At 39.9% G+C, this 12519-nt stretch overlaps 1 protein-coding gene across 1 annotated transcript; it reads right to left on the reverse strand.

Annotated features, from left to right (window-relative positions):
• Window positions 1-4801: 4801 nt before the first annotated feature.
• On the reverse strand, window positions 4802-6862 carry gas1b (growth arrest-specific 1b). Its single transcript, XM_046067199.1, has one exon. The coding sequence runs from the start codon at window positions 6455-6457 to the stop codon at window positions 5687-5689; it is 771 nt and encodes a 256-aa protein (XP_045923155.1). The 5' UTR covers window positions 6458-6862; the 3' UTR covers window positions 4802-5686.
• Window positions 6863-12519: the final 5657 nt, after the last annotated feature.

Genomic DNA, 12519 nt, shown 5'->3' on the forward strand with positions numbered 1-12519 from the left:
GTTGGGTTTCTTCTTTTGTGAATTTGTTTAAAATGACCTGAGGAACTTCTCCTATTTCTGATCTCACATTATTTATTACTTCTTCTTTCTATTTCAGTAGGCTTTCTGTAAATATTGCCCCTGTCACCACTTAATGAAACAATCTTTAGGACTTTAACTCCTCTCTGGGAGTTAAAGTCCTAAAGATTGTGTGTGTGTGTGTGTGTGTGTGTGTGTAGTGGGAGGTGATGAATGCATACTTGAGAAGTAACCAATGGGGGTGGTACCCCCTGGCCTTTAGGATGTCAGCATAATGGAGTAAAACTTTGGGACCTTATTGAGCTCCAGGGAGACCCCATTCACTCCGGACAGCAACCCAGCCTCAAGCCATTATCTTAGTCTAAAATGTTTTGTTCTTTCTTCAGTCTTCAACAGAACAGTTAGCGCAGAATAATGAACCCCTCTTCACTGATGGACTGCACAATTCTCTTTTTACTAATATTTACTTATACTACAAACTGAATAACAAGTCAACATTTAAATTTTATTCAAGGACTTTCAAAACATGTGACTTATGATATGGTGTTACATAGGTTATATTTCCAACATACTCCATTAGGTGGGAAAAATACATTTGCCATTTTAAACAAATTCTGTGTCAGAGTTATTTAGAGGAACTGTGGAACAGAGAGAGGATAACTTCTAGCAGGAACATATTGCACTTAATTGTCGTAGCCAAATGCAAAGTGTACATCTCCGGGTCCAATTAAAAATGTTGGCAAACAGAGAACATGAAGTTAATTTTACTTCATAAAAACCTTAGAAAACCATAGAAATCCTAGAATTCTTCACTTTGCAACTTGTTGCCCACAAGCCAGAAAATAAATTCTAAGCTTGCTTTCCAAATTTGAGCCATTGTTGTCTCATCTTATAAACATATCTATCATCCTTCCTTTCAGTGAAAAAGATATATAAGGATATTTTTCTTGCAAACCTCCAGGAAGGGTGTGTAAGGGCCCCTTAACACTCTTAAATGCCTGGACACAGTTGGAGTTGCCCCCTCCCCACTTCCCTGGGTCACTAAAGGCATTGAAGTTTTAGAGGGCTGCTACGGCAGATTACTCCACACAGCTGTCTCAGCACCGTGGAAATGAAGTTATGCCCCTTGTCAGCTATGTTTTGTGTTCCCCACTCCTCCTGTTCTTCTCTCACTCCTTAAAACTTTGCGCCACTGCTCTTTATCTGGGCTGCAGGAGAGAATCAGGGGAGGGAACTAAAGGACAATTACTATATAGCCGTAACAGAAAGAGAAAACCTGATTGGTTGATTATATATTCCCTTTTAGCACCATTATTCAGAGAGGCTTGAAATCCCTGACATTCAACCCAGCACAGCCCCTCTCCCACACCAGACCCTTCCCCCATTAACCCTCAATCATAAATCAACCCCTCCTCCAACTTTCCCACCTCTCTTAAAACACAGGGTACTCCCTTCCTCAAGTCCATCCCCCAATCTCCAATTATTGTGGGTCACTCGTGTGTTTTTTTTTACTTTTCTTGTGCTAAGTTTGTTTACTTGATGAACTGTAACACAAATTTAAGCAACAAGTTTAAAATGAGAGTATGTAACTTTTGCAAAAAAGACACACTCCTCCTCCTGGATTCACATTCACCCAACTCACCCTTGCTGAATCTATTCAATATTCCAGTTTTTCCAGCCTCCCTTGGTCTGGTATCACCAGTAGCTTGTGGTGGCTAATGTGAACTAACTTTATTTATTGCTTTACATTTCTAAATCAACTTGCTTGCTTCAGGACAACTCCCTCACAGATGGAAATTCAATATCACTATATCTTGTGGCCACAGTGGTAGCTGTTCAACAAACGTTACACAGTCTGCCTTTCAGACATTTAGTATTAAAGTGTATTACAGTAGCCAAATATAAGGGAGTGTGTTTTTTTTCTTTCACAGATTGGTCTATTTTAGACCCTGTAGAGCTGCGACAATTGATTATGTCTATAAAATACAAATATAGAGAGAAAAATTCTTTAAAAAGGTTTAGTTGGCCTAACATCATCAAATTGTTTGTTTTGTCTGACCAACAGTCCAAATCCCACAAGTATTAAATTTACAGTGACATAAAAGGAAAACAGAAAGATCCTCACATTTGATCTCTTTAATAAATATTTCAAATTAATAACCTATAATCAAAACTGTCTATGGACTAATCGACGAATCAACTAATTCTTCCAGCAACTTGTGAAAGAATCCAAAGCTAAGATCATTTGTCACAACATCTGCAATATTCATTATTTACTCTGCATTTTGCATGAAAGTACATTTTGTGGCTATAACTGACCAAGTAAGACACCTCACTCAGCCATGTGCCAGTTTCTACTGGTTCAATGAATAGGGGAGGGAGAGATGATTACCTATAGATTTGTAGAGAACCAAATATCACTTTTCAGTCTGAAGTCTTACCACATTTTTCTGTTTAAAATGTTTTCACTCCATCTGACTTTGGCTTTACATGAGGCATAAACGAGTACAACTGAATGAGCAGTTAGAAGCAGTTCTCTTTATTCCAGGACTAGGACCTTCAAAATAGGCTCAGTGGGGAAAAAACTCAGTCTGGCAGCTGAGCAGTTTTTAAAATGTTTTGCAAAGTTCCACTGGGACTTTAAGAGGGGGTTATTTCATTGCCAATGAGTTAACCTAACTGAGGAACAGTGTCTGACATAAAACTGATTTGCAAAATAGGCCTTTCCTTCCAAAAGCTCACGTTGTTGACATTCATCCATCCATCCATTGTCAACTTATCCTGCGTACAGGGTCACGGGGGGCTGGAGCCTATCCCAGCTGACATCGGGCGAAATGCGGGGTACACCGTGGACAGGTCGCCAGTCCATCGCAGCACGTTGTTGACATATTTGGGGAAAATAATGAATACTATACACATTACATCAGTAGCACAGTTCCAATGCAGAACAAAGGCGCCAGTTTGCTTTTCCTTAGTGTAGCCTAGAGGATGAAGTGTTCGGGGCGGGGCAGAGGGAAGGTTGGACAAGCAACAGTATGAGTTATGATAAGGCAATTTTAATGATGTTCTGGTCCCTGCACCAAAAGCCCCAGTTGACTGTTTTCTGTTTCAGCCAGAGAAAAAAAAAACAACATTCCTTTTTTCTCTGGTGCCAAAAGTTAATTGAAAACATTTCAGGGCAAAGTATGGTCTGGGGCCCCCATATGATTCTCATCCAGTCATTATCCTCAACAATAATAAAAAGGCATTACAATTATTAATGGTTAGCGTAGAGGCCTGCTCTCTTAAAGTGACAGTGACAGGCTTTTGCTTCTCACAACAAAGGCCCACAAATGATTCCACCACATCACTTTGTGAGTGTTTTTTAACAATCGCTGCCATTGTAGGATTTATTATTTGGGTTTTTCTTTTTATGACTTTTATGTCTAAAGCCCAATGAAAGTGTATGTTTTTCAGAGGTATGTATAAAAAAGAGGGGCAAACTCACAGCCTCATAGAGAAGTTGGAGGAGACCACATCTAATTGAAAGAGAACTAACTGTCGCTCGAATAAATGTTGAACTTTGGACAGAGTCTCAGCAGGAGTTAGACCAAGCAGTAAAGCTGAACTTTCTCACATAACTTCTCTGTCTTCCTCTGGGATCATACTCCCCCACTCCCTGGAAAGGGTGACAGAGTAAAAGAGTGAATGAAGTGCCCCCGCATTGTGCTGTTACACCATTGTGTATTTGGCATCTCCATAATAGAGGTGCCACTCGACTTCTCTTCCAATCAATGGGCTAGAGGGCCTATCTCTTTTCCTTGAAAAGCAACATGGCTGCCATCAATGGTTTCAAGACCTATTATCACAAGTGAAGGAGGGGACACTGACTTTTTTGTAAGTACAGAGAGCTGACTGACTCATAACATGAATCACAAACAGACACATGTACCATGCACCATCACTGCTGCTCTAAAAATAGAAATGCTAAAAATCAGATTTTGCGACATGCTGTTTTAAAAGTACATATTTCTTTGTAATGACTTTCTGTCACCACTACTTGAGAATTTTACTGAATATTAGAACAACTGTATTGATTAAAAACAATTACGGTGAGCCTACTGATATTTCAAACTGTTGTTGATTTACAAAGCCAAATGTCACTTGTTTTACAAATACTTTAAAGCAGAAAACACTTTATTTTGAATAGTTGTAATGCCTATAACCTGTTCTGAGCAGTACTGACATTACTTTCACTATTACTTAAATAATGCATCTTGTGTATTGTTAGAGTAAATACCAAGAATACCAGAAGAATTATGACTGAAATGTAATTGTTTTGATTAAGGACCCTTTTCAAATTTTTTACATGCATGTACCTGATGTGCCATACATCAGGTACAAAAATAAGTAAGGCCTCTATGTGGACCGTGTTTCTAAATAATTGTACTTTCAGTGACAGCTGCTTAAATGTGTTTAATGCCTTCAGAAACGAGAGAAAAAAGTCTCAGAGCCACTTGGTGATTAGACCAAAAGTCTTCTTTTTTCAAAAGAACATAACAGTTGCAATCATGGGAAAAATATTGGATTTTAACTTTTTCAAATGATTCTGAGGAAGCTCACACAATTATTGTAAAGTACTTAAATTAAACAAAACAAGAACAGAGTTTACGGAAAATGATCCAACATTGCCTTGCAGTTCTTTTAAAAAATATGTGAAGTCTGAAGCCTTTAAACAAAAATTGATCATTTGAAAACTCTATAAATGTTTATTTATTTATTTATTTATTTATTTAATGTGCATGTACACTCAGAGGATTATGTTCATAATGGACACTTAATATCTCCAGTCACCCAAACACAGACATCTTTTTTTTTTCAGTGTGTCTTTGTGAAGAATTCTAAAAAACACATGGGGTGAGGATAAACAAACTGAGCAAACGCTACTTGGCTCTGTTTATGCTGCAAATCCCCTAAGAGGAGGAGTTTACCTTTCTCTCATCTGTTTGAACAGTTTTCAAGAATTAACACTTTATAACAAACACCAGTTTGACACCTACAAGGTCAAGTGTATCACTTGTTTTGCATTATCTGCTCTAGGATTAAGACACATTTCAGTGGCTTTCATCAACTTTGGTTTGTAATGAAGGGGTTGTGGAGAAAAAGTCTCTGAACAGCTGGTAAAAGAAAACTGCTGTGTGTTCACAGCATGCCTCTGATATGATCACATCATGGCCATTAAAACCAGTATAAAGACTTTTAGGCACTTTCAGACAAAACATTTTTTCCTTTCTCCATGGTTATAACGCAGTAAAAGTGTGTGACTCACCTATTCATACAGTGCAAATCTCTTGTCACTCATAAACAAATATTTTGACAAAAACAAGTTTATACAATATACTCTTTATATAGCTGATTTACAAAAATAGGCTCCTTCAGAATTATCAGGACATTTTTGAATGTGTAACTGAAATATAACTAGGCTACAAATGCTATTAATCTGATCCATAAACCCTCATCTGCATGCTTTTGACATGAGTGATACACAAAAAGAAAATTATCTTAATTGTATGCATTTGCAAAGATCTGTAGCAGAAACTTTAGGGTTGAATTTAAAAGCCCCTGATGTTTGTTGTTGATTCACAGTGAGCAAGACTACTGACTTTCTAGTCATTCTTGAAGCAGCTGTTCAGATTAATTTGGATAAAACCAAAATGGTGGTGAAGACATTTAGCACAGCCTGACAAGGTGGGGAGTCACTCGAGTTTTCCACGTATTGATATTCGTCCTGGTCGAAATAATCATCATCAGAATCTTCCTCCGAGTCTGAGAGGCCGCTTCCCGCGAACCTATCACTAGAATCAGAGCAGAACGTTTTCATGCTGACTTTTATGTACTCGCATATGTTCCTCTCCGTGCCATCGCACACACAAGTGTCTAGCTGTTGCGCTTTCGGTATGGAGCGCATGTTGGCTATTACTCTGCGGCACCCATCCGAGCACCTTTCCCCTCCGAAAAGTTTTCGGCATTGAAATAAATAATCCCTCATAGCAGAGCTACACGACATGTCCATCTCACACTGCCGCCGGGCCTCGGTGCAGCCCATGGTGCTGGTCCGCGGCAGGCATGGCTCGATGGCTTGTTTGGTGCTCCTACAGACCGGATCCAGGGCGCAGTCGCAGTCCTCCAGAGCCGGGCCGCTTTGGGTTAGATTGAGCTGAATGAGAGAGGATATGCAGTGACTGGGACACTTCTTACGTTCCCCATTGATGACAGATGAGCAGGCATAAATGTACTGGTCATAAGCGTAATGGCACTCCGGCTCTCCGTGGCACTTCAGGATGGCTTTCCAGCAGACAAGCCGACGGCTGTGGTTAGGAGATCCGACACATATACTGATGATCAATAGAGTGCATATCAAAACCGCAGTCCGCGCCATCAATATGGCACGGCTTGCCATTTCCAGGAAGAATGAATCTTAACAATATTAGACTTCATTAGGGCTTCTGTAATTTCATCACGCTGCGTCAAAACAAGTTTACTCTTCAGCGGTTTCATATCATGTCACAGATGGTGACTTCTATGTTCAGCGAAGCGCCGCAAAGATACCTCTCGTCAAGGATGTCCATAATAAGCCAATCATGTTAAGATCTAAAAACTTTCAATGTTGATATAAAGTTTCCAGTTTTCGCCAGTCCAAGACAGTTTTGGGGGGCTTCACATGCGCATGTAGCCTCTCTGTTGTTCAGCACACACAGAGACGGGTTAAAGTTTTGATCAACTTCAGCACCCGCATAGAAAATTATAAAAAAGTATTTCCCAAACTGTTCCGCGATATATCCTTGTTGCTAAAGTCACTCATCGGCTTCCACATCCAGCCCGCATACTCCCGACCTGCAGCAGCTTTGTGATGAGGTCTCTGCAGTGATGGGCTGATTAGGTTACTGCAATAAGCACGTCCGATTGGTCCGATAAACTGTTGGGATTATTTCGTCACAAGCGGGCAGTGACGCAAGCTACTGTTTTTAAACTGAAGAAAAAAGAAACTTTGAAACTTTCTACAAAGGTACATTTTATTATCTTATAATGAAAAAGCCTTGTAATTTCAAGATTATTAAAATATTGAATATTTGTGTTTCATGACATCACACATTACAGTTATTATTTGTAGCCTATGAAGAACTGTTTTTCACAGTAGACAGACAGACAGACAGACAGACAGATAGACAGACAGACAGATAGATAGATAGATAGATAGATAGATAGATAGATAGATAGATAGATAGATAGATAGATAGATAGACTTTTTATTAAATTGAAGACTCTAAAATTCAGACTGTTTAATTAGGCTACAACCTGAAAGTATCAAAAAGTTGTTTAACATCAGAAAGGGCCAACATGATTTGAGTTCAACACTGATGTAAAAATCATTGTAGTTCTCTTAAGCGGGTGAATCTGTTAAAGAGTTGTAACAAGTGAAAATATATTATGATCAGAATAGCATGTTGCATTAGTATGGTATGGTGAAACACTTTGATAGCTTTCTCCTGGGAGTAATTGTAATTTTTTGTTGTTTGCTTTTTCTGTTCTTTCATAAATAGATAGATAGAAAGACCGTGTATGTTTGCTTTAGTCTATCCATGCATCTCTTACATAATATTCCAACACTTGGATTTCAAATTATGTATAGTTCAATGCCTGTGGTGTGTTGTATGAATAAGTGCTCATCCCTGCAATGAGACCCAAATGTAACGAGGCACAGTTTCGTTGGAAAACACTGGGATTGGGTTGCCTTCCTGCAGAGAGAAACAACAGCTGTTATAACACATGCACAGCTCCTGTCTTACACTTTCCTCCACGAAACATAACAAGCCTTGATCGCATAGCTATGAGACAGCATACCCGTGAACACCGCACTGACACATTTGCACACACCAATAAAGACATGACAGCGTAGAGGTTTAAGAACTATGGTTACCAGATATGGAGCTGGGAAAGTACCAGAGGCCTTCACATGAGAAAAGTAAAAGAAAAAACACATTTGGCTGTTTTTTACTGCTCATTCTGTGCAAGTGTAAGCAAGCAACGGTGTGAAATCCTGATGATCAAGTACTTCACCTTTTGGTAAAGGGTATTTCCCATTTCCTAACAATAATATTTGACAAGAGAGTGTGAAGAGGAAAAACTACTGCAGTCACACACCATGTAAACAAACATCAAGCATGACGCCACTATGAATGAAAACAGAATGGGCCTGTTGGGGCCTTGAGACAAACAGAACAAAGTGTAGAAAAGAAAACCACACAGTCATTAGGATAACTCTGTTTTTCTGACCCTGTCACATCACCACACTATGACCACAAAGATCTGACAGCTCTCAGGGGACCCTCAGACCCCCAGTTCCAATTAGAGAGATTAGACAGGAGTCAAGTCAAGAGCAGAAGAGTTTCTTAGCCAAACAACCCAAGCACCCTGCTCCACCTCATCCAGCTGGCGTACCAGAGCAACAGGAGGACTGCAGACTCAATTTAAAGCAACATCAAAGGAAGGAGTTAGAAAAAGCCCAAATGGTGAACTGCTCAAGGGTCTGCATTAACTACAAGGAACCTGACGTCACCCCAGACCGCTAAAGCCAAAGATGGCACTTAACAGAGATATGGGTGCTGAGTCAATGCTGAGGACGTGACTATTCAACATGTTTTTTACCTTATGTGCAAAGTTTGGCTACCTCAAATTTTTTGTAGAGCCACACACTCCGATGTAGAAGGCCTGTACAAAGCTTTCTTTTCAACAACTGGGAACAAACTAAAGAACACACCCTGACCACACTTGCAATTCACTTTTAAGGAGTTCATAATGCATTGCAGAACCCAAATCCCATCAGTGTTGGGTAGCAGCCAGATAAGAACAACGGCCAGATTCAGTCAAGCCATCAGTTCTGTATGATGGGGCAGGCAGCTGCTCTCCCCCAAACTGTACCTCTTGGATTACTTTAATGCTTCACTTAGATTCTTTACTTTTATACCAAACTTCTCAGATTGTTCTAAGGGAAATATTTCCTTTGCAGTCTTGTCCTCCATTTATTTCAAACCAGTACCTCCGGATATGTATCTGTGGTCGTTCATGGCGACTTGCATATAATAGTGTTTCCAGAATAGGAATGCGGTTCCCGAGAGTAGATTTGTAAATACTCATGCAGAGACAGACATGCTCTTCTGTTTGTCTCCACTGCTGTCAGAAGTCATTACACACAAGCTGCTATGCCAGAACAATTCACTGAACTTTGTATTCAAGTGCTTCCAAGCCCAGAGAGAGGGGAGAGAGGGGAGGGAGGAAAAGGAGTCAATATTAAAAAGTTGCCAAGTGTTTTTCGGCCTGCATTTTTTGATTTTTGTGTGGCTCATGGAAACTTCTCAGATGTCTGTCTTAAATACTATGTTTTCTTCATTCTTTTCACACGAAAGAGAGAAATTCATATGCCTTTGGTGAAAACAAGAAACATAGAATATACAGTAAGGAGAACAACACAGCGCCAGAGTATTAGGAGGGATCAAATCACTTTGAACAAAGTGCTTGTTGGTCTGTTAGTCAACAACTATTAAATGGATTGTTGTGAAATTCTGCACGGATATCTATGATCCACAGAGGATGAATCCTAATGATTCTGGCGTGTGAATCAACAATTATTGGAAGGAAAGTTAATACAGATAACCATTGGGCCCAGAGGATGAATCCTGCTGAGTTTAGTAAACCCCTGACTTTTCATTTAAAAGTTAAAACTAATCCAGTGAAATATCTCAATATCTTCAAGATGGGTTACTACAAATCTCATAAAGACATTATTAGAGAGATCTTCTCTCTCCCATCTATTCTATGGATTGCCATGAAATTAGATGCAGACATTCATGTGCCCCGAGCAGGTCAACATTTTAATTTACCCAATACTTTGTTTAACCAAATGCAAAATTAATGAAATTCACATCAGCCATAGCTATGTTTTGTGTTTAGTGCACATTAGCATGAGCTTTTAGCTCACCAGCATTATTATCTCTCCGTATGCTATCTTTCCAGACCTCAGCACACCCCATACTTTAATCACACCAGAGATGTTTTAGGATGATACCACATGTTCTGAGACTAAGTGCATCCCTTTGGGGGAAGCCACACATCATGGCAGGAAAAGGATTTGATTTTGGACTCACAGAAGAGAACAGAGCCACAAGTTCAAACATGGGTCATTCTGGCTGTAAAGTAGCCAAAAGCACTCAAAGTTATAATTGTCAAAGCCAAACATTTGGAACACAGTATGATGTGAAGATGAACAGATAGACAATTGTTTTGTTTTATTGGTTTCCCGTCAGCAAAACCTTCAGAGTCCTTTAGGTCGTTTTGTGGAACAGATTTATCCCATGACAGGCAGTAAAACTGAACAACGTTACAAAATATTCATGTTCTGTTTGTTGTTGTTTCACTTAAGGATTTTGCAGGAAAGCAGATGGGGCTGTTAAATAGATCAGAAAAGATAGTTAACCTCCAGACAGAGTGGTAGATGCTGGTTTTGCCATCACAAAGAAGGGTAATTGATAGTGGGTGCTGTAGTAGATTACTTAAACATGTAGTACAATCTGTAGTACAAATAAGGAACAATAGAAACCCTCCAGGTTGTTTTGGCTTGCAGTATAGAGATACTCTGTGACACTGGTCAGGTAATAATAAGATAAAAGAGTGAATTCTCTTCAGTACAAAGAGGGGAAGAAAATAAAGCCATACACATTTCCCCAAATGTAATACCACTGTGGGTACCTGTGTCTAAAAAAGAGGTGTGTAGCCATTACAGAAGAAAAAGAAACGCTTAGTTTTAGCTTTTATTCAAAACATGACCTGTAACTCCGATCACGTTCCTCTTCAAGAGGAAATAATTCCTCAGGGACAGATATGCCACCCTGACCTCAACACAGAGACGTCATTGTACACTAGATCAAGGCCTTAACAAGAAACCTGAAAGGAAGAAAATGACTACCCATCCACATTACAAGAGCTGAAAAGAAAAAAATGAAAAATTCACGAGGTTCCTTCATCGATTCCTGCATATAAGCTTTGATTCAAGCTACAATATGTTGATGAGCAGGAACACAGACAGTTTGATCAGGCGCAATACTGTGGCCCAATGAATCTTCATGTGACGGTGTAAACACTACTCATGCTAACCATAATGTTTAGTTTTAGAGATTGCTAGGGTTGCTGTGTGTGGGAATGAATTTGGTTGTCATATGTGCAATAGCTTAGCCATTTGTAGGCCTCTGTGACACCCAAACCTGAATGTAATTTTTTTGACTATTCTTTCATGGAATCTGTCATTTGCCTGAAGCAAAAGTTTGGTATTTTTTCAGAAATACTTCAATTCAGTTTCTGGATGGTCAATGCTATTCTCATATATATTAAATATAAGGCTACAGTTAGCAGCTGGTTTGCTTAGTCAATTCAATTCACTTTTATTTATATGGCACCAAATCACAATAACAGTTATTTCAGAGCCCTTTTCATAAAAGAGCAGGTCTAGACCATACTTTGTGATGTTATTTACAGAAGCCCAAAAATTCCCACCAAGAGCAAGCACTAGGCGACAGAGGCAAGGAAAAACTTTCTTTTAAGAGGCAGAAACCTCGAGCAGAACCATGACTCAGGGTGGGCGGCTATCTGCCTCCACGGGTTGGGGGTGAGAAAGAGAGAGAGAGGGAGGGGGCCAGAGAGAGAGGGAGGGAGGGAGAGAGAGGGGGGAGGGAGGCAGCCTACACAATATACACACAGAGGTAGAGACAGTAATGGTAGTGTAGGTACAGACTGAATGAATAATGGTACAGATATTTAGAGTAGTGTTAATAATAATAATCATAATGTTGATTATAATAACAATAGGACTAGTAACAATAATTGTTGTAGCAGAGGGTGTCGATCCAGACTCCACAGCTCCAGTGCCAGAAACACCTGCAGGAAGTGATAGGAGGAGAGAGGAGAGGGACGAGAAAGCACAAGACTAACGGAAAGGGGAGAAGTTGAGTTAGTAACATGCATTACTGGGATGAGGTTACATACAGAGGGAGAGAAAGAGGAGAAAGGAGCTCAGTGCATCATGGGAAGTTCCCCGGCAGTCTAGGCCTATAGCAGCATAACTAAGGGATGGTTCAGGACTCACCTGAGCCAGCCCTAACTATAAGCTTTATCAAAGAGGAAAGTCTTAAGCCTACTCTTAAATGTGGAGATGGTGTCTGCCTCCTGAACCCAAACTGGAACCTGGTTCCACAGGAGAGGAGCTTGATAGCTGAACGCTCTGGCTCCTAGTCTACTTTTGGAGACTCTAGGAACCACAAGTAACCCTGCATTCTGGGAGCACAGTGCTCTGGTGGGGTAGTAAGGTACTATGAGCTCTTTAAGATAAGATGGTGCCTGACCATTAAGAGCTTTGTAGGTAAGAAGAATGATTTTAAATTCTATTCTGGATTTTACTGGAAGCCAATGCAGAGA

This window comes from Micropterus dolomieu, linkage group LG13 (genome assembly GCF_021292245.1).
Source record: "Micropterus dolomieu isolate WLL.071019.BEF.003 ecotype Adirondacks linkage group LG13, ASM2129224v1, whole genome shotgun sequence".
Lineage (NCBI taxonomy): Eukaryota > Metazoa > Chordata > Actinopteri > Centrarchiformes > Centrarchidae > Micropterus > Micropterus dolomieu.